Genomic DNA, 23,725 nt, shown 5'->3' with positions numbered 1-23,725 from the left:
TATTATTATTTCATTTCTTCTTTCTCATTTCGCCCTGCGCATTTTGTATTTTTCAGTTTTTATTTCTTATTTCGTATTTTGTATCTTTGATTTCCCATTTCTCAATTCCCATTTCTCAGTTCCCATTTCTCATTTCGCATGTCTTCGCATTTCCTATTTATCATTTCCAATTTTTCATTTCCCATTTCTCAGTTCCCATTTCTTATTTCCCATTTACTATTCCAAATTTTTCCTTTCGCATATTTCATTTCACACTACTCATGTCGTATTTCTTATTTCGCATTCCTCATTTCTCATTTGGCATTTCTCATTTCTCTTTTCGCATCCTCGTTACTCATTTTGCATTTCGCATTTTTCATTTCTTATTTCTCATTTCGCATTTCGTATTTGTCATTTCCTATTTGTCATTTCCCATTTATCATCTCCCAGTTTTCATTTCCGATTTCTCAGTTCCCATTTCCCATTTCTCATTTCTTATTTTTAATTGCGCATTGCACATTTTTCATTTTTCATTTCGCATTTCTCATTTCCCGTTTCTCATTTCCCATTTCTTATTTCTCATTTCCTATTTCAAATTTTTCCCTTCGCATATTTCATTTCACATTACTCAAATCGTATTTCTCATTTCGCATTTCTTATTTCGCTTTCTCATTTCGCATTTCTCATTTTGCATTTCGCATTTCCCATTTCTCATTTGGCCTTTGTCATTTCTCATTTATCCACGATTGCTCATTTCCCATTTCTCATTTCTCGTTTTTTATTTCTTACTGGACATTTTTCATTTCGTGTTTCCTATTTTTTATTTCGCATTGCATATTTTTCCTTTTTCGTTCTACATATCTCATTTCTCATTTTGCACATTTCAGTTCTCATTTCGCACAACTGAGTTCTCATTTCGCACATGTTATTTCCTATTTCAGTAATTTTGAGTCCAATAGTATGCCAAGAAATTTAATGGAAGGGTCGGTATTGACGGATACGTTAGTTTTTTTAAATAAACACCATGTTTTCTTATTTAGTTTTATTTATACAAAGTTTATTGGATAAAAACCGTTGAGTTTCTTCCGTACAGATGTTATTTAAAGATGTTTTTATTGACTGGGGTGATTTCTCTCTTTTGCCAATTGTCATATCATGTGCGTACAATACCGTTGAAAAGTGGGAGAAAGATTTAGGTCAGTCATTGACGTAAATCAAAAACAACAGAGTCTTTAAGATGAAACCCTGTGGTATTCTGTATATAACTTTATTTTTGTTAGGAGGTCTAGAAATGTAGCAAAAAAATGTTCACTATATTGTAAACATTTAACCACATTGTTAATAAGAGAAAGAACAGCTTTTTCGGTTGATAAACTTTTACGAAATCCATATTGATAATTAAAAAATAATTTATTATTGTCAAAATATTTTAGTGTTTGATTAAACATTAATGATTCAAATACTTTTGAGAAGACAGGAAGCAAAGATATTGGTCGATAATTGTTTATATCATTAAGACTTGTTTTTGTAGGGGAATGACCGAAGCAATTTTTAAGCAATCCGGAAAAACAGAATTACCATTGCATTTGTTAATTAATGTCGGCAATCTCATTTTTCATTTTATGTTTCTCATTTCGGATTTCTCATTTCATATTTCTTATTTCGCATTTCTTTCTAACTTCACATTTACTTCTCGTTTCTCATTTTTCCTCATTTCGCCTTTCTCTTTTCTCGTTTTTTATTTCGCATTCCATATTTTTCATTTCGCATTTCCCGTTTTTTATTTCGCTTGCATATTTTTCCTTTCTCGTTTTGTACAACTCATTTCTTATTTCGCATATCTCAGTTCTTATTTCCCATTTCGCACATTTCAATTCTCTTTTCGCAGATCTCATTTCTTATTTTGCAGATCTCATTTTCCATATATTTCAATATTACATTACAGTTATCTTAGATTTTCTCAAAGGTAACACTAGAAGTTCGTGAGTTTAATGTTTCACTCATCGGTTATTTTAAACTTTTCACCCCGTTTTTTATCGTGTACGCGAGAACAGAGGAAAATGTGTCCAAGATAACAGATAAAGACTGATAGCCAGTGAAATTTTGAAATGGTAGTGATACCATAACTTAAATTTCAGAGGGAATGTAATGTAATGAAAGAAATGTTATTTACTGTCATTTTCACTTGATACTAAAAACAGAAAATAAATAAATGTTAAGAACTAAAAATAGTGGAATCTCGATGGTGCTCAAACCATCAAAGTTTGATAAACAATTTAAAGTAAATTAATTTTTTGACAATTGTTTGCTGCTTTTAAAGGAATATTTAACCTACTTTACAAGATGACAATCTGAATTTTTTAACACGATTTCACATGTCGTACACCCTCAATGATCACAAATGTACTTGTAATCTAATACAGTAATTGTGGGAAAGCTGAAAGAAACCTATGTAAATATATACAAGGTTTGTTGAAATTCTGTACGTAAAATAGTAACATTTACGCAAATGTGGATGAGAGCTGATTTAAGAATTATCTGTCACGCAATAGATAAAACCTTGCCTAAGTTTACGTGACGTTTGTACTAAAATAATTTTGATGCAATGGGTCAGGTTCATTAGTTTTTATTTGAAAAGAGTAGTACAAATTTTTTGCACATATATTGAGAGATTCAGCAAAATTTTAATTTACTTAATTTAATGTATAACTTAAAATTCTGAAAGAATACGTGTGATACGTGTTTCGGAAGTTAGTATTAAAATATATATGTACTTATATATTAGGACATAAGGGCATTTCAAAGTTCGAAGGCATTATAAGCAAATTTTTTATTGTATGAAATATATTTAAATACATGAAACACAACATTTCTCATTGGTCAACAAACTAAACTTATTGCAGAGTATTGCAAAAATTATTACAATATATAATATCTACAATCTACGACTACTTTATTTTGATTATGAAAATCATATATTTACAATGAAAAATTTTATACAAAATAATGTACAATTTTAAATATTATCTTCGTCATCCGACTCTAAAATTAAATGTTCTTCATCGTAATCGTCATGCTCTTGTCATCTAGCTATTAAAATAGTATCAACGTAATTATCAGTATACTCAGCGATATTTTCGGTAATATTAAGTTTCGTTTTTTGATTATGGCTTAACAATCCATCACAGGTACAGCATTCACATCTCCAAAACAGAAGGCACCCTTAAACAGGTCATTCATTATTGCTAGGATAACAAAAATATTTGTGGTAAGTTCGTACCTACACATAACCAGAAAATAAATCCTGGCCAAATATCTGTCATTAAGGTAGCTATTAGAACGATATGTAATTGAATAGCAACTATGTTACAAAGTGGTGTCACAGAGTTCGGCAGTAGTCCATCTTCTGACTGGTATGCATTTTTGGGCATTACTAATATTATAAGCGTAGAAAAAACAGAAACTAGAATAACAATTATTTGTAATACAAATTACACAACGAGTGTACAAACCTGTAAAACACGGCCACAATAAATTATAAAGTCTCCACACTATTACTTGAGATAAACTTATTGTAGCTATTGCTATGATCATTAAAAATATTATTACTGTTGTTGCTGTTACATACGTTGGATATTTATTTTCGTTGAAATTGTCGATGGTTGCAACCTGGAAAAATTTCATATGGAATATTTATAGATTAATTACAAAAATCTCACCTGTATTTTATCCTTATATTCTTGAACTATAACATCTATATCTGTAGAAGTATAGGAATCTTCGGCATCACTGGACAAAACCGATTCTTTTTCCTCGTTGTCATCTGAACTATCATCGTTTGAAACATCAACAGATTTGTCACAGTACTCATTTAGAAGTAAATATTCATCATCTTGTGTAGATCCTGCTCCTGCAAATAACAAACTGAAGACTACATTACGACAATTGTCATCCAGTTACAAACTTGGAGTGCGATGTTTGTTAGAATTAATACTGTTAGGTGAAACGTTTTTCTTCCAACCGGAGATGATGCCGGAAACTCTTTTTTTTAAGTTTGGGGGAGCTCCTTTTTGTCCTTTTGAGGACTGCTTCAGTTTGCTGTACTGGGTGCTCGTTGAGCTTACTGAAAATTGTTAGGTGCAGTACAGGTTTTTGAAAAAAAAAAAATTAGATTTTCGTTATATCTACCTAAATACGATTCGTTTCTGAATTCTGGACGATAGTAGTAATATAGCACCAACAATGATTTAACGATACATTTTAATAATGTTGATGCATTTAATATTTTTACGAGGTACGCCAAGGGGCAAGCAAACGCTAAAATCGCTGCCAAACTACCTAAAATTGATTTTTCCATTATGCTACAACTTGAGTTTGAAATCCACTGTTACCTGCAGCAAAAATGGTAAGTAGGGGAGCCCCAGTAAAAGAATTTCTGTACTGTAAAGAAGCCAAAAAAATCTGCCACTCTTTACTGGCTAGCGTCTCAAATAATGCATACAAACTGGGAAAAATTTCCGTCAGTGCTAGACACACTATACATATGATACAAATTGACATCACCAGCCTGGCCCAATCAACATCCCTCAGTTCAAATATCCGTAAAAATGGAGTCGCTGTACCATAAAGTTCCCTAAGAATCATCACATTAAGACAATAAAAATTATCATTACTTATGTCTTACTTATAATGGGACATGAGTGTGAAAACCATTATTGTGAACGTGTACAGAAATAAAGGTACCAGGACCATTGTAGATATTTTTAAAATTTTGTGTTTAGTGATTTTTGGAAAAGTGTTGATAAATCCATATGAACACATTGCTGCCGCAGATACTATCTAAAACCAAAGTTGATAGTGTATAACTAGTTTCTGTTTTTTGAAGACACATGTAACTTATTTTACACAATACAAAGAATTACTTACAGATTGCAGTGAACATAATTTAAAATCTTCGCTCCATTTCGTTAAGGTGATAATCGTCTCTGCACATCCGATCGAAATAAAAAATACGAAGGTGATTAAAACAGTTAGGAGTAACAGTGACGTAAACAGTGGCGACTTCTACAAAACAAGGATATGTACGATAATTTTTGTTTCACAATAATTTAGTACCTCAAGTCCTAACATAAATAGTCCTGTAACCACAATAACCACAGAAACGCCTAAAACATCAGGCCAGGGTTCACCAAGAGAATGCGATTCTATACCAAGAAACCATTCTCTTAACTTCTCGTTGGTAATATAATCGACAGTTGCGCTCGCAATTCTAGCACATGTAGCTGATGCAGCTAAAAGTTCTAATACCTCGATCCATATTTTAAAGAAGTCTAAAATATCACATAATTTTCGTTTCTTATATGTGGTATCAGTCGTATTTAAGGACGTTCCACATAAAGCTAAAATATCTCGTATTTTTTATTTAGTTGAAAAAAAAGTTTCTTGGACTAACCTGACAATACGATGGATATTATAGAAATGGGTAATGCAGCAATGGTGATAGCACCAGAAAATTGTGAGGCAGTCAGTCCAATAAGTACCGTCAAACCCAATGACAGGTGGATAGAAAGAGCAGAGAATTCTTGCAATAAACTCATTTTTTAATGTATTTGTCACATAAAGTCCATAATCGTAAAATTTATTGTACTTTATTTATATTGTCCCGGCGCTTAATTGAAACTGAAATAACTGAGTTAACCTAAAAGCAAAATGTGTCAAGGTAATTAACAACATTAAGCACTGCTATTGTTGTCATCATTTCATATTTGTTATGCAATCTGAAATTAATTATGAAACTTAATATTCAGAAGCTGTGCGAGGGAACGTTGTGCTTGATTAGGCATCAACTTACCAAAATGGTTTCCAGTATTTACACTCTGTTTTATCTGCGGTTAACATTAGACTAACAAATTATATATCACAGTATTTTATAAACAAAATTAGCTATTTTAGGCTACTGATTTTAAGTAAAATATAAATCTTCCGCATTACTGCTGCATTATTCGATCGATAGGATTTCACACGCAAGCGCTGCTAAGAAAATTCCTTTATTTGGGACCTGAGCTAGACTAATCACTCAGTTTCATATCATTTAAGTTCATTAACTTAATGAGATCTAATACATATATTTTCTATTCCATTCACGCACCTCAATTCATTTACGAAATATTTTTTTGTGTTTTCAGCAACATACAATTTCATCGAACTTTTATCTTCTTCGTTGTGAATCGTAAAAACCGACCTTATTCTTTCGAAAGGTAAAAAAGCAGTGCACTGCCCTGTGCTATACGCTGCTTGAAACGAAACAGGTTAATATTTTACTTAACTGTGCACGTAGTAGAATCGATAGTATATTTTATATCGTCAAATAAAACAACGTTCCTGAGATTAATAGTGTGAGTAACAAAGTAAAAAAGAAGGTCGAATTTTTCTTTGAAGTTTATTTATTATAAATATTAAAATATTAATGATAGTAATACTTTATTTACACTTTGAAGTCATATCAATTTGTAAAAGAATTATAAATATGGCAACTTAACTATTCATCATGCTCAGATTCTTTTACATAATCTATATCACAAGAAAAATCACTTAATTTAAATTGCACTCAGAAAAACTTAGTCACAATGTAATTCACCACATGGAAACTTCTTGCAGCTTGTCAGATTTTGGCCTGAAATACATACAAAACGAATCTAATTTTACAATCACAACAAACGTCTTCACCTAGGAATAACTCTGTGAATTGTGGGAATATTTCTAGAGATGGAGTTTGTGGACTCTTTTGATATCGATCTAGGTACTGGTTTTGGTCCAAAATCATTGTTAGGACTGTGAGGGTAATTCCAAGTGGACTTCGTTCCTAATTCAAAATTTTGCATATGGCTACCTTTTGTATAGTCGTTGTTCGATTTGTCTTCAGTTTTCGAAGATAACCGACTAAAATTTACCCGTTATAGAATACAGAGCAATTTGAAATTAACAGCTTACCGTAAAATTTTCGTCCCTATACCTACAGGTTCTTCTAATTTACTGTTACTGGTTCGTTTTTTCTGAAATCTTCTGCCTCGACTATCTTCGATTATTATGTGTCTGTCATATGGCGTGTCGTAATCGACTTCTAAGATTGTGGAAAAGCTATGAGGAAATATTATTTCTAAAGCTGTGATAATGACGCCGGACAACAAGCAGACACTTCCTTAAAGTAAACGAATTTATTAATATGTTAAGTCATTATGACTGACGTAATTACCCGCTATCAAGACTAACCAGTAGCACCAACCGAAAGTAAAATGAAGAGTGCTGCCTTCTATATGAACAACTAAAGCAGTTTCGGGTAGTAATCCAAAGTAACCACATGCTGTGGCTATGAGGAGAAAGCCACATGTGGTCATTAGAACTGCTCCATAACGAGGAACCACGATCAACATTAAATTCATCAAGATCCATACAGAAAAAGATGTCCTGCAGCAAATGATTAATCTTTCAAAATGTAAAGTTGAAAGGAAGAAAAAAGTTTTTAGACAACGAGAAGATTTACTCATCATTAAAACAAATTTATGCTTACCACAACATTATGACAGCATAGTATCCAGCGGCTCTGTATTGACCGCCCCACGAGAGTCCTTCCTGTCCCATAGTAAAATATTCTGCCACAGTCAAAATAGGAAATGGCAAACCTCTTACCATGGCGTCCTTAAAACTATCACCCATTTGGTCTGAATTCAGCCATAAAAATTGTTCGTTAAAGTCTATATCACTGGTCCAGTTACTGCTGGTGGACGCTGAAAAAATTAATTGAGTGCCTCATTTTCACGATAAACTGTATAATAATACCTTGAAGCGTAATATTTACATGTCTCAGTCCTATGTAAACTCCCACATTAGAGGAAATTTTCTCCTTGGAAAATGCCCTATATGTGCTAACAACTGTTGCATTTGCTACGTGCCATGCAGATCCGAAAAGCGTCACTGAAACAATGTGCTCTTTTATTTCGGCAGTTTATGCTAATTTTATTACTTGTTAATTTTTGTTTGATGGTGGCTGTAATTGTTCTGCTGTTTACAAAAGCTTTACTACATAACACTACCCGACAAAGCAAATAAATTTATATGGTAATTTTAAATACACACAAACAGATTTTCAAATTTAAGCGGCGATGTCTCTGTTAGAAGAGCTAATCAATAAAAACCGATATTAACAGTTAATTAGCTCATGCGGGATTAAATTGCGTGTACACAGTGATTCACTTTTTAGGTATCGAACTTCGAATAAATGGATATTTTTATTATTTTTCTATTTAAAAAATGAATGACAGTTTACTGAAGAATAGCTGTTTGGTAGAAAATGTGTGATGGGGTTTGATAAACTTTGTTTCAGAACTATCAACAAAAAACTTCTTCAAGTTGGCAGCGGATGGGGAAGTTGACTTTTTTATCGTATATTATTGATATATATGAGGAATGAGAGAAAGAATTAAAAATCCAGAACGAACTTTAAATACCATATATGTATATTTTTGTATCACATTAGAAGTTTACTTGTCACATTTAGTGCGTGAAATATTTTTTTGCTGATAATTAGCTAAATTAGACTCGTAACTTTCATTTTCAATGCATTTCTTAGAAACAAATACATCTAAACTAAAACATTGAATATTAATTGAAATTCTGCTGTGAGCCATTTTAAGTTAACAGTATATTAAAATCGTCATTAGCAGTTCTTCCTCTAAAGGATGACCAAGACGGAAGTGTGAAGGACAGAACTAACATCTGCACTCCACACTCTGTCCTTGTGTTTTAAGTATACTTAAACTCGCATGTATCTAAAAATTGAACATTGTTGACTACTTTAATTACTTTTAAATAATTTTCGTTGGGCGCACAGTTGTTTTCAAAATTAGGTTACTCAACATTCGATTTCTGAAACCTGCAGAATCTGAGATGAACCATATAATCCCTGCTATAAAGTCCATTACATTTTTGATTAGATAATTGACTTTGACAACCCCCACTTTACATTGGCCCTTATCTTGTTTGATTTCCACGTGCTAGACATTTTCTCGGACTACTTCATTGTTAAAAACAAATACAGCGTTTTGGCACCCTGAAAGTTGTTCTGGTGAAGAACATATTCTTACGTTATTCGGTAATTTAAAATCGGCGTGGGTAAAACTCAACAACTTATTTCTCAGTTATACTAATTTACACGATTAGCTATACAGCGATAATGTACAGAATAACTCCGACTCGACTGGAATAGACTTTACTTCTCCGACTGTCTGGACTCCACTGACTGAATAACTGAGACTGCCTCGTTCCCGAAGGTGGCCTCTCCCACCCATTCTCGCGCTTCGAGGTTTTTCTGGACTCCACAATCGAGACTTCCGGTAACCCGCTCTAGCCTTGTCTTTATGCGAACGAAAAATAGAAAATAAAGTCAAAGATTAAAATTATACACTTTTTCAGGACCACACACTAAAATTATTTTCAATTGACAGAGTGCCCTGTTTTTCAGGGGTAATACCAAACTTAATTTTTTCAAGTGGAATATCCTATATATTTTACATATTCTAGCTAGCGTCGTCTTAAAATATATAACCACACTTTATTTTTGATTGAATTTCCTTGGAATATTTTAGCTTTGTTGTGATATAAATAAAATTGAGTCTTAATGTACGTGTATTTAGGAAAAAAATGCAATTTTAAATATAGGTATTGCAGTTTTTTACTTCCCGAGTGTAACTAAGGAAGTATAATAAATCGAGTCTATCGGACGAATTACCACTTTTATGTTTTCTCGACGTTTTATGATCTCTACAGTGCCAAAAATGTAGTTTCCAGTTTCCGTCTGTCGGTCTGTCTGTTTGTCTGTCTGCCTGTATCCATTTTTATTAGACACGTAGTCTAGGAAACTGCTGGACCGATTATTGTCAAATTTTGTATGCATGTTGGAAATGTCATGTAAATGGTTAAATACTACAACAATTTGATGACGTCATCTCAATGAACCATTTTAAAATGATTTTAAAGTTATACAGAAATATACCCCTATACTTGTAGTATACGAATCCATTGCACGGTATAAAAACGTTATATTATCCCCACGCAATAGAACTCCTCGTGGGTCAGTGGGTCAGCGGCTTTGTTGACAAAGCGGCGATATTCGGTAGTGAGTTCGATGCCGAACTTGGGTTGGCCCTTTCTCAAATTAAGTACGAGCCAGTCACCCCATTTCCTCGAAAATGTGAGAATATACGCACGTCTCTATATAATAATGATAAAATAAGAATTCTAATATTCAGAACATTTTGCTCGATTGTAGTTTAATTAATAATTTTAGTCTTCTGTTTTGAGACAACAAACTCATTCAAATCGAACTAATTTCTACCTGACATTCTTTCGATGTATAAAATATAAATAAACACTTGCGCTTCAGATGGCTGAAAGATATTTTATGCCGTTAGTTCTGTGCTTTCATAGTTATTTATCTATTAAGGGCACAATTAGGGAGATTATGGCACGAGGGAATGTTTAAAGCCCGACGAAGGAGTGTGGCTTAATTAATAGTTTTAGTCTTCTGTTTTGAGGAGACAACACATTCAAATTAAACAAATTTCTACGTGACATTCTTTCGATGAACATATAAACATACACAGTCGAAGTTAAGCATTGCTTTGAATATATTTCTTATTGTCCGTATGTCTGCGGACGGCACCTCCTCGGAATTTGTGCCCCCGCGGCGCAGGGGATTCGAGGGGTTATTTACACCACTGGTTTTTAATATACATATAAAAGTTATCAGAAAACAATTTTTTTTATAATTTCTCAAAGAAGCGGAATTTGTTGGAGTGTACTTCAAGAGCGAGGGAAGTTCTGTCGAAGTAACCGTGGACTAATTTTTTAAATAAACAATCTGTATTGTATAACTGCATCTTATTCTGTCTCTTGTTCACTTCTTTTTCGTTAACTAAGTAGGTAATTATTGCGATTTTTTACTTTTTCAAGAGACACAGCTACATACTGAAGAAAAGAGATAAAAAATACAGTAAGATGCAGTAATAAAATACAGGATGTTCTATTTGAAAAAACTGAAATATCGATATTGGAAAATTGTAATGTTTTAGAATATTTTCATAAATACCCTGTAAACTGAAACTGAAATCAATTCATATCACAACAAAGTGCGTACCTCTAACTATTCATCCCTCCATAAATTATTGCAAAACACGTCTTAAAAATAAAATTATTGCGTTTGTTTTGCGAACCCGTGTGTTGCTAAAAAAAATTGCAAAAAATATAAGTTATTCTATGAAAAAAAAACACAAGTTTTATGTTATTCCTCAAAAACAAAACACTCTCTATAGTCGAAGATAATTTTACTGTATAGTACCAAAGAGGCCTACAACTTTAGTCTGATCTTTTTTCTATTTATAAAAATTAAAAGTCAAAATGGCCACTGCCTCAAAAATTTATTCAGTTTATATGGGTAAAAGGATCTCAAACATAATTCATACGGCTTATTAAACATTGTTTACTTTAAATTTCTCTTTAAACAGATACAGACAACAAGATAAACACAAGCGTCTTGGGAAAACGATTATTAGTAACATATTTTCAGTATATTCATGATCACTGTTATATCTCGAATTCATGAAAGGAAAACATTTTCCAAAAACTTTAGGAAATAATGACATTACATTACCATACAGCGTGTCTCAGTTAAAACTCCGTCACGTTATATCTTGAAAACGGACAGAGATATTGAAATTCTGTAAACGCCATTGTTTTTAGCGTGAAGGGGAAAAGCGTAATTTAGCGTTCCCCTTCAAACTAAAAATAATTGTGATTGCAAGATTTCAATATCTCTATATGTTCTCAAGATATAGGTCGGGGTGTTTAACTGATTCAAAATTAAATTTTAAATTTTTTTCAAAATAAAAATTAAATTGTGAATAAAGAAAAATTGTATTTGGTTTCTTAATATCTTTGCCTTTTGCTTTTTGTAGTGGTAACTGTCGAACCCATTTCTGATGGAACAATTTTCATGAAAACCACAATTTCTTTTTCAAGACGATTTTTCTTTGACGTATTTTTGTAATTTGTTCTGTTTTTGATGATACTGAACCTTACAATTACTTGACTCTAATTTTTTCAGCACTATTTTTCTAGTTTGTATTACATAACCAGTGAATTAAATTTGAATTTACAAACAATCAATAAGTGGAGGAGAATCGGAAGATGTATTATTTATTGCCCAATAGTCTCTACAAAAATATCTTACACTATTCTGCAAAACATTTTTGTGTCACATTATCACTTCAATAGAAAATAAAAAGTTGTAATTAACTACAAGTTCAAGTGACAATAAATGTTACAATTTTAAAGATAAAAATGTTTTAACACAAGGGATTAATCTACATGTATAATTACTTAACCAGTAAAAAATGTTCCACCACACATGTAACGAAATTTTACTTATTTTGTACATATTCTACATATTGTTACAATCTACGAAAAAGGATCTCACTTTATACTAATTGTGCAATTCCTGCAAAGAATTGTTTACAAATGTAACTTTTCTCAAGTTACTTAAAAGTAAGCGGTACAGTATTACAGTGATAAATGCGGTGTGGATTACAGTTCCTACAAACAGTTTTATGTTTTAATGTTTAAAACGTCTACACACATATTTACTACCACATGTGTAGTCAATTTACCGCATCTTCTCAAAACACATAACATCATGTAATCGTCTTGTCGTCGAAGTCGGGGTGTGCAAGAACATAAATTCAATATTTTTAAAAGCATATATATTTAATGTTGCAACATCTGAATTGTATAAAAATTTCACTATTGTAAAAGTTTAAAAAGAACGAGATGTAGATAACAATGACGAAACTGCAACGACCGGACCACCTAGTAGCTCTTTATGAAATGAAGGTGATAGTAACAAAAATCAACTAATCAACTCACCTAGAATTGTAGCACCCACAAATACGCTTAAAGTAACAGCAAAAAATGTCGTGAATCTCTGAAAAAAAAGTTCAATTAGTACATTCATGTGTAAATGTTTCACAGCAGGCGACAGTTAAACAATAACATTATGTTAATTACGGATTTTTCCATGCCATTGTATAATAAATTTGGGAACGTCGTAAATTGCTGAGAATTGATGAAATTTGCGAGATAATTAAATAAACTTTCATTTGTCCGTATGGCGCTACGTCGGAATAGTTTTAAGACATTAGAAAGATAAATAAGTGAAAAGTTTGCTTCATTACTAAAATTGTTTTCTAATAAATTTTAATGAACCGTAACATTGCCTAACTTTCATCACTTTTCAAGGTGTTTCAATTTAATAACAGTGAAGAGTATAATTTCTATTTTTATAATATAAAGAACTGTCAGACTTGTTAGCAAATTCATTACACTGCCTTAACGGAAAAAAACATGTTAAGTGTGTGGTAATTAGCACCGTCACCCACGTTGTTTGTAGTTATGTTTTGTATGAGATCATAATTAGTTTCGGAATAGATGAAACGTTCAGAGTAAAGAGGCAATAAATGCTTTTGATCAATTTTGGATGTAGGGGCGCCACTAAATAACCCAAATAACCGAACAATGAAGAACAAAGCTGTATACGGTTTTTTGCGGAGTATATCAAAGTATATTGTTTAGTGTACTCTCTTATAACGGTTTATTTATTAATCGCTTATTGTTGAAAAAAAAGTATTTTGTTCGATTAGGACACCTTTATTTTTGTACGGTGTCTAACATTTTTATTAGCTACTGTTCACAGTTTTTCGTAATAATTTTGAAAGATTTTCACGCAATTGTTGCTCCTCAAAAAAAAAAAAAACTTTTCAGACAATTCCGAAACAAAAATTTTACGCTCAAGTTTTTACACTTCCCTTAAAAGGGAACGCTAATTTTAATGTTGAATTCCAACTATTGTGAACGAAAACGTGAGTAAAGTCAGATTATAAAAGTGTGTTTACATACTATTGTTCATTGTTCAATTACTTCAAAGAATTTTTTGTTATTTTTCGCCCACATGTTGTCTAATTTTTTGTAATAATGAAGTTTTATAGTTTTTCTATATTTTTATTATCACATTTATAAATCGTGCACCACTTTCCGGGATAAGCCTGATAAATGTTAATTGCAAGTCGCTCTTGTTTACATTTACTCAGCACCTCCAAAAATTTTTGTTAATAACAATTTTCACTTTTAATCGCTTTTAAGTGACACGGAACTAATTGCTTAAAAATACTCCAGAAATGCGTCCACTTTTTTGGTTTAATTATTTTAATGGTGCACGCCAGCGTCAGTGTCGCTTTCATTAAAAACAGAAATATAAAGATGAATATATTTTAATGGAATTAAATTATATTGGAATTTCAGCAATTGTATAAAATGATTATAATTTTAAATAAGTGGCACTTACCTCTTTTCTAATACCCGGAAATATTATCAGAAACGCCACATAAAGCGTACAAAAAATTGTCAGGAATGTGATGAGTGTTACGTCTCCGGTAACTGCTGTACGGTTGTTGAAACTGTATAGTGTAGGACCTCCATCGTAGCGAAATGCATCGAACCACCCCTTCATGGCAGAATGTGCACAGCTGCAAATAAAAAAACTTTTTGAAAATGGAAAAATTTGAATTGTTAATTTATTCTCCTTTGTTGAAAGTCATAAATATTAATAATAGTATTAAACAAAAACCCATGTAATAAAAATCGTAGGCATATATAGCGATTTTATGGATTTAGTGAATTAAGATTATTGCTGCCTAGGATTTTTATTTTAAAATTTTTGTTGGGTTTGTATTACTTCTAAGAGATTTATAAAAATCTTTAAATATTTGTTTGACGTTAGAAATTCCTGAAACTGATATCTGTAAAATGATATTAGTGTTTTTATACGTTGTTTTAATTTGGAGTTTTTGATTAACCATTGTAATAGTCACACGAATACTTTTGTACTTTTCCTTTGTACATATTAATAGATTCGACAGTACGGAAAACAGGTTTTCTGACACTCTGTACTTCTTAGAAATTTATTGTGCAGATACAGAATTATCCTATACCAAATTCTAATTAGAACTTCCCGGTTGTTACACAATGATGATACAGATATCAAAAAATTGGTCTAAAGTTATTTAGATAGAACTTCCCTCCCTTCCAAAGGACAGTCAAACAAATACAGCTTCTTCAAAAGATACAGCAAAATTGTGAATTTTATAATTTTTTTATTTTTCAAATAGAACACTGTTATATTACTGAATCTGTTTCTATTTTTTGTTTTCTTTTTTTTTCGTCAAGTATCTTCTGCATTTTAAGTTGATAATTCTTACGATTTATTTTTTAAAAGAGACACATCGATGTATTGAAAGAATGATAACAAAAAATAGAGTAAGATACAGTAACAACAGGGTGTTCTATTTGATAAAACTGAAATATCGATATTTCAAAATTGCAATAATTAAAAAAAAAATTTAAACACTCTGTATACGAAAATATAATTTCATTTATATCACAATAAAGCGCGTACCTTTAGTTATCTCTGCAAAAAATATTGTAAGACAGATTTTAAAATAACCGTACTGTGATTTTTTAACCCTTCCATTGTTAAAAAATTTCAGGAAAATCGGAATAACGTGGCAACGTCGCATCGGAAGTTCAAAAATAAATTGTGGTTGTACAGAAGAGGTCAATGAAAATATGCAAAAATATGTAAGTTGTTTCATTAAAAAAAAATTAAGCTTGAGCCTTAAAAACAGAACGCTCTATACAGTTCAAAATAATTTTAATGTATAGTCCCCACGAACCATGCAACTTCGGTCTTTAACTTTTTTACTTCCCGAGTGTAAGCTAAGGAAGAATTATATTTAAATCCATGGGTCGATTGGCTACTTTCATATTTTCTCGAATGGTCATGACCTCTAGAGTACGAAAAAATAGATCTGTCTGTCTGTCTGTCCGTCGTCCGTGTCGATTTTCCGTAGATACATAATCTTCGAAACTACCGAACCAATAGTTGTATATAATATACATGTAATGTAGGTGGTAAAACGCTAACCAAACGTCTAATCATCGCCACCAACAATATGATAACGTCGCCTCAAAATTGTGCACAATAAATGGGTTTTAAGTTATATATTATGTGCAGTTTATGAACCCGTGTGAGTTTTTACCCAAGATATTCAGATTTCTGGAAAAAAAAATTAAAATTGTATAACAATTTAATTTTGAATCTGTAAAACTGAATGCCTTGAAATGGCAGTATGGTAAATTTTTAATCAAAATATATTTGTTCATCCCCACCAAAAATTGAAATCGTCTTCTCAAAATTTTGCCAGATAAATCCTCTATAAAGGGTGCAAAGTATGATGAAACTTGTGATTTACCACTGCATTTATTTTTTTAGAATTGCTTATACAGGTTGAGTCAAAAAAATTAATGAATGAGTCATTTTATTTTATTGATTAAATCAAGAACGGGTAACTCCCATTTCCCGTAAATTTCGGAATACAATACCATTGTTTACATAGGGCCTATATAAATTGATATAGGTGTTCTTAAAAAAATGTTGATGATGTCTCACCAAATTTTTGAAAGTAAAAACTCATTTGAAACGTACGCGTAGCAAGTTGCTTTACATTTATTTTAACATTACACACATATTTTTATTTCAATTTATAGAGGTTATTATTATTATTTATAGAGATATTCTACTGAGGGGCGAAGGAAGTTCTGTCGAAACAACGTTTGCCGATTTTTTTCTATTTCTTCTAATTAATGTGATATACAGGAACGCGAGCTTAGTAACTCACCCTGTATTTAGAACAGATAAGGGCCCATTCATTTATTACGTAAGGGGTTTTATGGGGGAGGGAGTTGATTAGTACTGTAACAATTTATTACGTAAGATTTTATTCTAGTAAAATTGTAAGTCAAAAGTATTAAGTACTAAAGAATATGTGAATAAAATGAACCGAATCATCTTAAATGTAAAGTAGAATAGACTAGGACCCGGTTTATAGAAACCGATGTTAAAGTTAATTCGCGATTAACTTTTAATTAAGGTCCGTTGCTAGGTAACGTGCATGTTCTAACCAACCACGGGCTCATATTCCACATTTTAATCCTCTGTTAAATTAATCGAGGATTAAATATTTAATTCGCCTTTCTATAAACCGGCCCGAGATAAAATTATGAGCTTTATAGGAATCAATTATGACAATTTTTTACTTCATTAATAAGTTTATAAAAGTTTATGTATTAAATAATGGATTATTATTTAAATAAAAATTATTGTTTTAAATATAAAGTCGACATATTTTCATTAATTTCAGTTAAGATTACTATAGTACCGAAAATATTTTTATCTTACGTAAGATTCGAGCAGGGATAAGGGTGATTTTTTCTTATTATGGGGTAAGATGGTGTTAAAAAGTTGGAAAATCCGTTTTAGATAACCAACGGGAAAAATATATTATCAGTCCTTGCTTAGCTAAATTAAAATTATGATCATTCTTATTTTATTATTATTTAATATAAACGGGTGCAAGACTACTGTATTCTCAATTTTTCAAGAAAATAGGGTGAATCATTCTTGATTTGATCAATAAAAAAATTGTGTACGCATAAGTCAACCGAATCAAGGACTTTCGCGTTAATAATTCAACATTTTTATCTACAGTCACGTCAGTGCTCTTGTACTGGTATAAAAGGCGGATTCATAGATAAATATACGGGTCTGTTATTTTTGATTATTTATTGGACAACTTTTGGTTAGCGTTTTACCATCTACATGATGTTCCTAATGTACATATAAAAATTGGAAAAACAATCGGTCCGGTAGTTTCGAAAGTTATTTGTCAGGATGGAAACGGGAAACCTATTTTTCCGTACTGTAGAGGTCATCAAACGTCGAAAAGACATGAAAGCCATTAGTCCAGGTAAAAAGCCTTAGCTATAGAAATTTTAGCCTGCAGTAGCACCCATTTATACTATAGAATAATTTGAAATTTAGCAACGAGTAACGTTTTGGGTTAGTGTTACATTGTACATGTCAAAATTAATGTATTGATCCCCACCAAAACGGCAGTCATTTAATGAAATTTATTGCAGATAACGATTTAATATTTCTAGGCTAACGAATAGCTGTACACAGTATGCGCAAAAAAGTAATAAAAATATACTCCACTTCCCGAGTGGTAGTATATATCGTTTATTATCTATAGCAACGAAAATACAAAATTACAAAAATTATTGACGTGTTTCGCCAACCACTTTAGTATTTTCTAGACAATAATAACCTGATAATGGCAATGGTGAAACGCGTCGACAATTTTTGTAATTTTTTTAGGTGTTTAGGAGAAATCGAAAATTCTTATGTGACAGTTACAGGTAACAGGGTATTTTATGAGTATTAAATCCCATATTGAGATTATTTTCAAAATGTCAAGTGTTTATATCGTCTAGAAGAACACTGAGTTTGACATCGACATGCGGATTTAGGTTATTTTGGGTAAGTAGATGCTATTATGATAATTTTTATTATTAAATATTGGCGAGCGCCACATTACTCTATTTTCAAATTTTCGACAAACTGGGGTGAATCATTCTCGATTTAAACAATAAAAAAATGTTACCCATGTGCCAATCGAACAAGCAGTTAACTATTATATCATATTATAAAGAATTCTGAAAAATTTATTACATAAATATTTTTATTTCAGAAGTAAGATAATTCAGTACAAACATCACCGCAGATTTTTTTTAACATGTTGTCATCTTTTGAATAGCGACTTAAGCAAACGTTAAATCAAAGTTGACGGACGGAAAAATATTATCTAAATGAAATACTTAAAATAACATGAAGAGAGTTTATAAATATCATGAAACAGTCTTAGTGCAGTCAAGCTATAATATTACACTAACGTTATTTTAAACATATTGGCAATAATTTTTGCAAAAGTAGCCGTAAAATATGGAAATTTAATAAAAAACACGGCAATAAAACTAAGAGCAGACAGGCCAAGTGTTTTTTCACTAGGGTTACATTTCAGAAATCAGTTTAAATTTTTTTTAACTATGGATGGACACATCAGAAAAAAAATTAACAATTGTTCTAACCACAGTATTAAAGTTATTTTAAAACTCAGTATAATTGTGTTACAGAACGTGCATAAATTTGTTAAAGCCAGTGTAAAACTGTTAAAATCCTTGTTAAATGGAATTTACTGCCGTTAATCCTTTTGATAGACTGTGTACAATAATGAAACGATTTTGTCAAATTCCTTAATTTAATCACCAAGAAACAAATTAAATATATTAATGGCTTCTACTTATATTAAAGCAACTAAGACATTACGTTGGAATTTATTTTATTGTTTAGACAAATTTATAGTTGTCTTAAGATGTTTAACTCCAAGATTCTATTGCCGAACAAAGGCGATTATTCTGCTGCTGCGGTTAAAGTTCCGGTTTAAGATGTTTATTTACATTACTTTTTATTCCCTATTCAGACTAAAACTACTGTCTTTATTTTGTAGTACAGTGTCGTCGCCTCCGTTCGTGTAATAGATATAATGTGCTTAAAAACTGACAGCAAAAATCTTAAGCTGGCAGTTTTTAAATTTTCATAAAATGCGATTGAAAATAATTATCTGATAAAGAAAAAAAATTAACTGATATCACTTAATTTTATGGCATGTAATTAATTTGGCGTTCCAGAATTTTAGAGTACCAAGAGATGCATTTTGCATGCTGTTAAATTCTTCGGAAATTTTTATGAAAAATAAATAAATAAAAATAGCGGTGTGTGCCAAAAAGTTCTTGCCGTTATGTTGGCTTACCTAATTAATAACTTTATTTTGTAAATAAAACATGACCAAAAGATTGTGTGGGAAATGTTCAAACCTGACCCTGAATTGCTGTAAAGGGTGATAAAATCAATCAACAAAAAAATAAAATCAGTAATTGTCAACAACAGATATTTTGTATTGTTATGATGTTTTCAAAAAATGTGAAAGAAACTACAAATGCATAGTGTGTTAGTAGTGTCCACAAACTGTACAAGTCATATTAAAAAAAAATGTTAATTAAGTTTTAAAGTTTTCAAAAATTTCATGTTTGCAACTTATAACGATTGAGTGTTAATTATTTGTAAGATTCTTACATTTGTCTACATTTTTTCCATAGTAATCTGATTTTTAAAATTCACCTTGAAGCAACTCTTGTCAGTTCAAGTAATTGTAAAAGTGACTTATAAATTCCTTGAACACATTCGCAAATAATTATTATTATATTACCAAATATTTACTACCGACGTTGTATGTGTACCTAGCATTAATCTTCAAACCAGTACTTACTGCGCAAATATCTTAATTTTTAAATTACTTCCTGATGCCGCAACGGTCGTGAAGATTTAATTAGAATTTTATTTTTTACACTTGAATGTGAAGGTTTCTAGTAAAATACCTACTCCTACTGGTCTTCTATAAATACAGCAAACCGGTAGGCGATCTTCAAATATTTTTTCCCACAATCAAGTTTTCGATTTTGGAATAAAGGCAAACAATGTATTTCACCGTCCTGAATCGCGGCCATAAAATTCTACTCACCACTTCAAAAAATAACAAAAACGAACATCTTTTCAGTATCCTAGCACAGTTCACAAGAACTATTACTATAGCGAATTTGTTTGGTTCATTGTTGGCATTAAACATTCACTTGCACAAGTGGTTTTAACGTTGCGGACACGCATCAACGACCACATCCGCCTCACTCTCTTTTATTAAGAACTATGTAAATCAGAGTTTCAGTTCTCTGCAGTCCGACATACCATTCTCTTATATGGCCATAACTAACATCACAATCAACAGAGGCGCCCAAAATAAATATGTAGGTGGACTTAATCGTGACTGCAATAAGATGGATTAACTTGAAAGACATATTTTGACGAGTGACCTCTTCAGTGAACCTTGGAAGATTTAACCCATTTGTTGGTGATGGTCAGCAAGTAACGGGAGGAAAGTCGATTTCTGATATCACCGTTGCTAAATAAATGGGGCACAATATTACTTTCAGTATTATTGTTCATGTAACAATGTAATTGAACCTCTCTTAAAACTAATTTTGCGATTTCCTAATTCTTGCCAAATAAATTTAATTGAAACGAGTGAGATAAGTTTTACTCCTTGTAATTATTCCTTGGGAAATTTTCGTTATCTTTGAATCTATAATTTAACGCCAAACCAATCATAGATTGTACACACAATAATTATTGCGTTTAATACATGAACTCTCTAAACGCTATTGTTAATTTTTGTGTGATTATGTGTATGTTAAAAACTGCAATAATGCACCAAGGATTCGGATTTTTTTGTAGTACGAATTTCATCATCTAGGTTATCGCGTCTGCTTTACAGGCATTTAGATGTGTAACAATAAAGAAACAATTAAAATTATACTTTTTAATTAACGCCTAAGCAAAGTAAAATTGCTTGGTTATTTTGCCATAATTATTCTTGTTTTCGTCTAAATTCCTTTTGTTTCACAATGCTTAGCCATGAGGTGGTCACACTATTTATACAAAGACAAAGTAAGATTTGTTTATTTTATTTGAAACCGTCACGACTGAAGTCACTATTATTTTGGACGCTGGCAGATAAAGCTAGAAGTGGATTTTGGGAAACAAAGTAAAATTAATAAAATACTAGAGCCAAATTATTGCCACTACAAAAATCTTTGAGAAAATGGGATAAACTGTCCTTGATTTGTTTAATAAAATAAACTGCTTTATTTTTTAATCCTTTTGGGTCGCCCCGTAAAAGCAATGCTAAATTAATAAGACGGTTAAAGAATTTAAAAACTTTTTATAATAAACTTAAAATTACAAGGTTCAGAAATTACAAAGTACAGCGTCCGTCATCCATAAATTACTCTTTTAGGACTGTAAAGAGTCGTACAAAAATGTTGTGAAGCATTTTCCACCAAATCTTTCTGGTTGTTTTTTATAGCTTTGTCTCAGTCTCAAAAAATTTCTTGAAAAATATAAAGCAACAGCTTCGCAATTAGTTGCCAATATGCTAGACAAATTCTTGAAGAATTCATTTCTTGCATAGACATTTGGACCGATTTCCTGACAATCTTGACGATTTTAAGAAAGAGGAAGGACAATGTTGAAAGATTACTGTTGGACTTTACAAAGAGATTGTCCCAATCATAATTATTGTAGAAAATCCTACAACAAACGTTTTTCTTAGTTTTTTAAAGTTACTAAATAATAATGTATGCCAAAGTTAGCAGTTTTGTTTGAAAGTAACAGTTTTAAAATAAATTTTCTCTATTTATTATCTACATCACATCGACTTTCAAAGTGGTAGCCACAGATTCACTGTTCCTCAGTTATATATACAGGGTGAGTCATTAAACGCGTGGTGTTCGATATCTCACTAATTATTATTAGACATGGACTATACTTCAAAATTATTTTGTACTACTTTACACAGCGTTCTTTTTTTAAGACGTACCTAACACAGTTATAGTTTTTTTCATGAAACATCCTGTACATATTTTTACATATTTTGATTGAGAACAGACTTTACATTCACAGTTTATTTTTGAAATTCCGTTGCGACGTTGCCGTGTTGTTCCACTTTGTTATTCCAATTTTTTGAAAATGGAAGAGTGCACAAACAAATCGCAACTGGGTTATTTTTAAAATCTGTCTTACAATATTTTGTGGAACGCTTTGTTGTCGTATCAACTAAATCAAATTTTAAAATACAGAGTGTTTAAAAAATTCTAAAACTTTACAATTTTCTAATATCGATATTTCAGATTTTTCAAATGAAACACCCTGCATTTTTTCCTTATTCTTCTAATATATTGATGTACCTCCTAAAAAAGTTAAAAATCGTAGTACCTATCAACTTTAGATATAAAAAATACTTAGCAAATAAGAAAGAGAACAAAAAATAGAATAAAATGCAGTAATAAAATACAGGATGTTCTATTTCAAAAAACCGAAATATCAATACATATTTGAAAACAAAGCGCGTACCTTTCTTTATATCTCCACAAAATTTAATACAGATTTTAAAAATAACCCTACTGTGATTTTTGTGAACATTTCCATTGCTAAAAAATTGGTCGAAGGTTATTTCGACAGAACTTCCCTCGCCCTGTGATGACGTCATCAACATTTTTGCAAAGACATATATTACTTTGGATAGGTGTAGTATAATACTAATGATAACAGTATTGTACTCCCAAAATTTCGGGAAATCGGAGTGAGCCGTTCCTGATTTAATCAATAAAATAAATTGACTCTTTCATTAATTTTTCTGAGCCAACCTGTATAAGAAATTTAAAAACTTTTAATGCAATAATAAATCACAGGTACAGGTTTATCATATTTTGACGACGTCATCAATTTTTTGGGAGTGGATAAACGAAAAAATTTTGATTAACGGTTTACCTTGATTACGATGTCCTTAAAATATTTACAAGATTTCAGATTTATATTACAAAATATTGTTACTCAGTTTTGAATTCTTTCCAAAAATTCTTGATGTATGGGGTAAAAATTCGACAAGGGTTCACACACCACAAGTGCAGGATGAGTATCTCATTTTATAAAATTTTAAAAAACTTTCTATTATAAATTTTGGAGATGATACGTCATGATACGTCGAGAAAATATGAAAATGGTAATTCGGCCGAT

General features: G+C 31.3%; 2 protein-coding genes across 6 annotated transcripts in view; both read right to left on the bottom strand.

Moving 5' to 3' along the window:
• Nucleotides 1-2,826: 2,826 nt before the first annotated feature.
• Nucleotides 2,827-6,320, bottom strand: LOC135128096 (high affinity cationic amino acid transporter 1). 3 transcript variants are annotated; one of them, XM_064054933.1, is made up of 12 exons: nt 5,831-6,320; nt 5,432-5,756; nt 5,095-5,378; nt 4,906-5,043; nt 4,664-4,818; nt 4,371-4,612; nt 4,168-4,317; nt 3,944-4,102; nt 3,699-3,889; nt 3,492-3,648; nt 3,260-3,442; nt 2,827-3,201 (listed from the first exon to the last, which is right to left on the bottom strand). In XM_064054933.1, the coding sequence occupies exons 2-12, from the start codon at nt 5,574-5,576 to the stop codon at nt 3,062-3,064; spliced, it is 1,944 nt and encodes a 647-aa protein (XP_063911003.1). In that variant the 5' UTR covers nt 5,577-5,756; nt 5,831-6,320; the 3' UTR covers nt 2,827-3,061. The 3 variants fall into 3 exon arrangements, with proteins under 3 accessions (XP_063911003.1, XP_063911002.1, XP_063911004.1); XM_064054932.1 differs by having other exon boundaries at nt 5,432-5,677; XM_064054934.1 differs by having other exon boundaries at nt 5,432-5,658.
• An 84-nt stretch (nt 6,321-6,404) lies between these two features.
• Nucleotides 6,405-23,725, bottom strand: part of LOC135128093 (dual oxidase maturation factor 1-like) — a 58,120-nt gene continuing 40,799 nt past the window's right edge. For 2 of the 3 annotated variants that reach the window (XM_064054928.1, XM_064054927.1), the window contains exons 2-9: nt 14,429-14,609; nt 12,955-13,012; nt 7,816-7,950; nt 7,547-7,763; nt 7,232-7,443; nt 6,970-7,177; nt 6,706-6,918; nt 6,405-6,652 (exon numbers count right to left, since the gene is read on the bottom strand). In XM_064054928.1, the coding sequence (XP_063910998.1) occupies nt 6,613-6,652; nt 6,706-6,918; nt 6,970-7,177; nt 7,232-7,443; nt 7,547-7,763; nt 7,816-7,950; nt 12,955-13,012; nt 14,429-14,593 (1,248 nt within the window). In that variant the 5' untranslated portion in view covers nt 14,594-14,609 and the 3' untranslated portion in view covers nt 6,405-6,612. Of the gene's footprint in view, nt 6,653-6,705; nt 6,919-6,969; nt 7,178-7,231; nt 7,444-7,546; nt 7,764-7,815; nt 7,951-12,954; nt 13,013-14,428; nt 14,610-20,618; nt 20,740-23,725 lie in introns of those variants that run through there. The other variant, XM_064054929.1, reaches the window with a different exon arrangement.

The sequence above is a fragment of the Zophobas morio genome, unplaced genomic scaffold (assembly GCF_036711695.1).
Source record: "Zophobas morio isolate AGI-343-1 ecotype UQ-CSIRO unplaced genomic scaffold, CSIRO_AGI_Zmor_V1 ptg000012l, whole genome shotgun sequence".
NCBI classification, from domain to species: Eukaryota; Metazoa; Arthropoda; class Insecta; order Coleoptera; family Tenebrionidae; genus Zophobas; species Zophobas morio.
This window is presented reverse-complemented; position numbering and strand designations above follow the sequence as displayed.

Coding starts and splice junctions, on each gene's coding strand:
- LOC135128096 (XM_064054933.1), bottom strand. CDS start 5,576: ATGAGTTTATTGCAAGAATTCTCTGCTCTTTCTATCCACCTGTCATTG. Junction 3,890..3,943: donor TAACAAACATCGCACTCCAA/GTTTGTAACTGG, acceptor TGTTATTTGCAG/GAGCAGGATCTACACAAGAT. Junction 3,202..3,259: donor TATTTTCTGGTTATGTGTAG/GTACGAACTTAC, acceptor GACCTGTTTAAG/GGTGCCTTCTGTTTTGGAGA.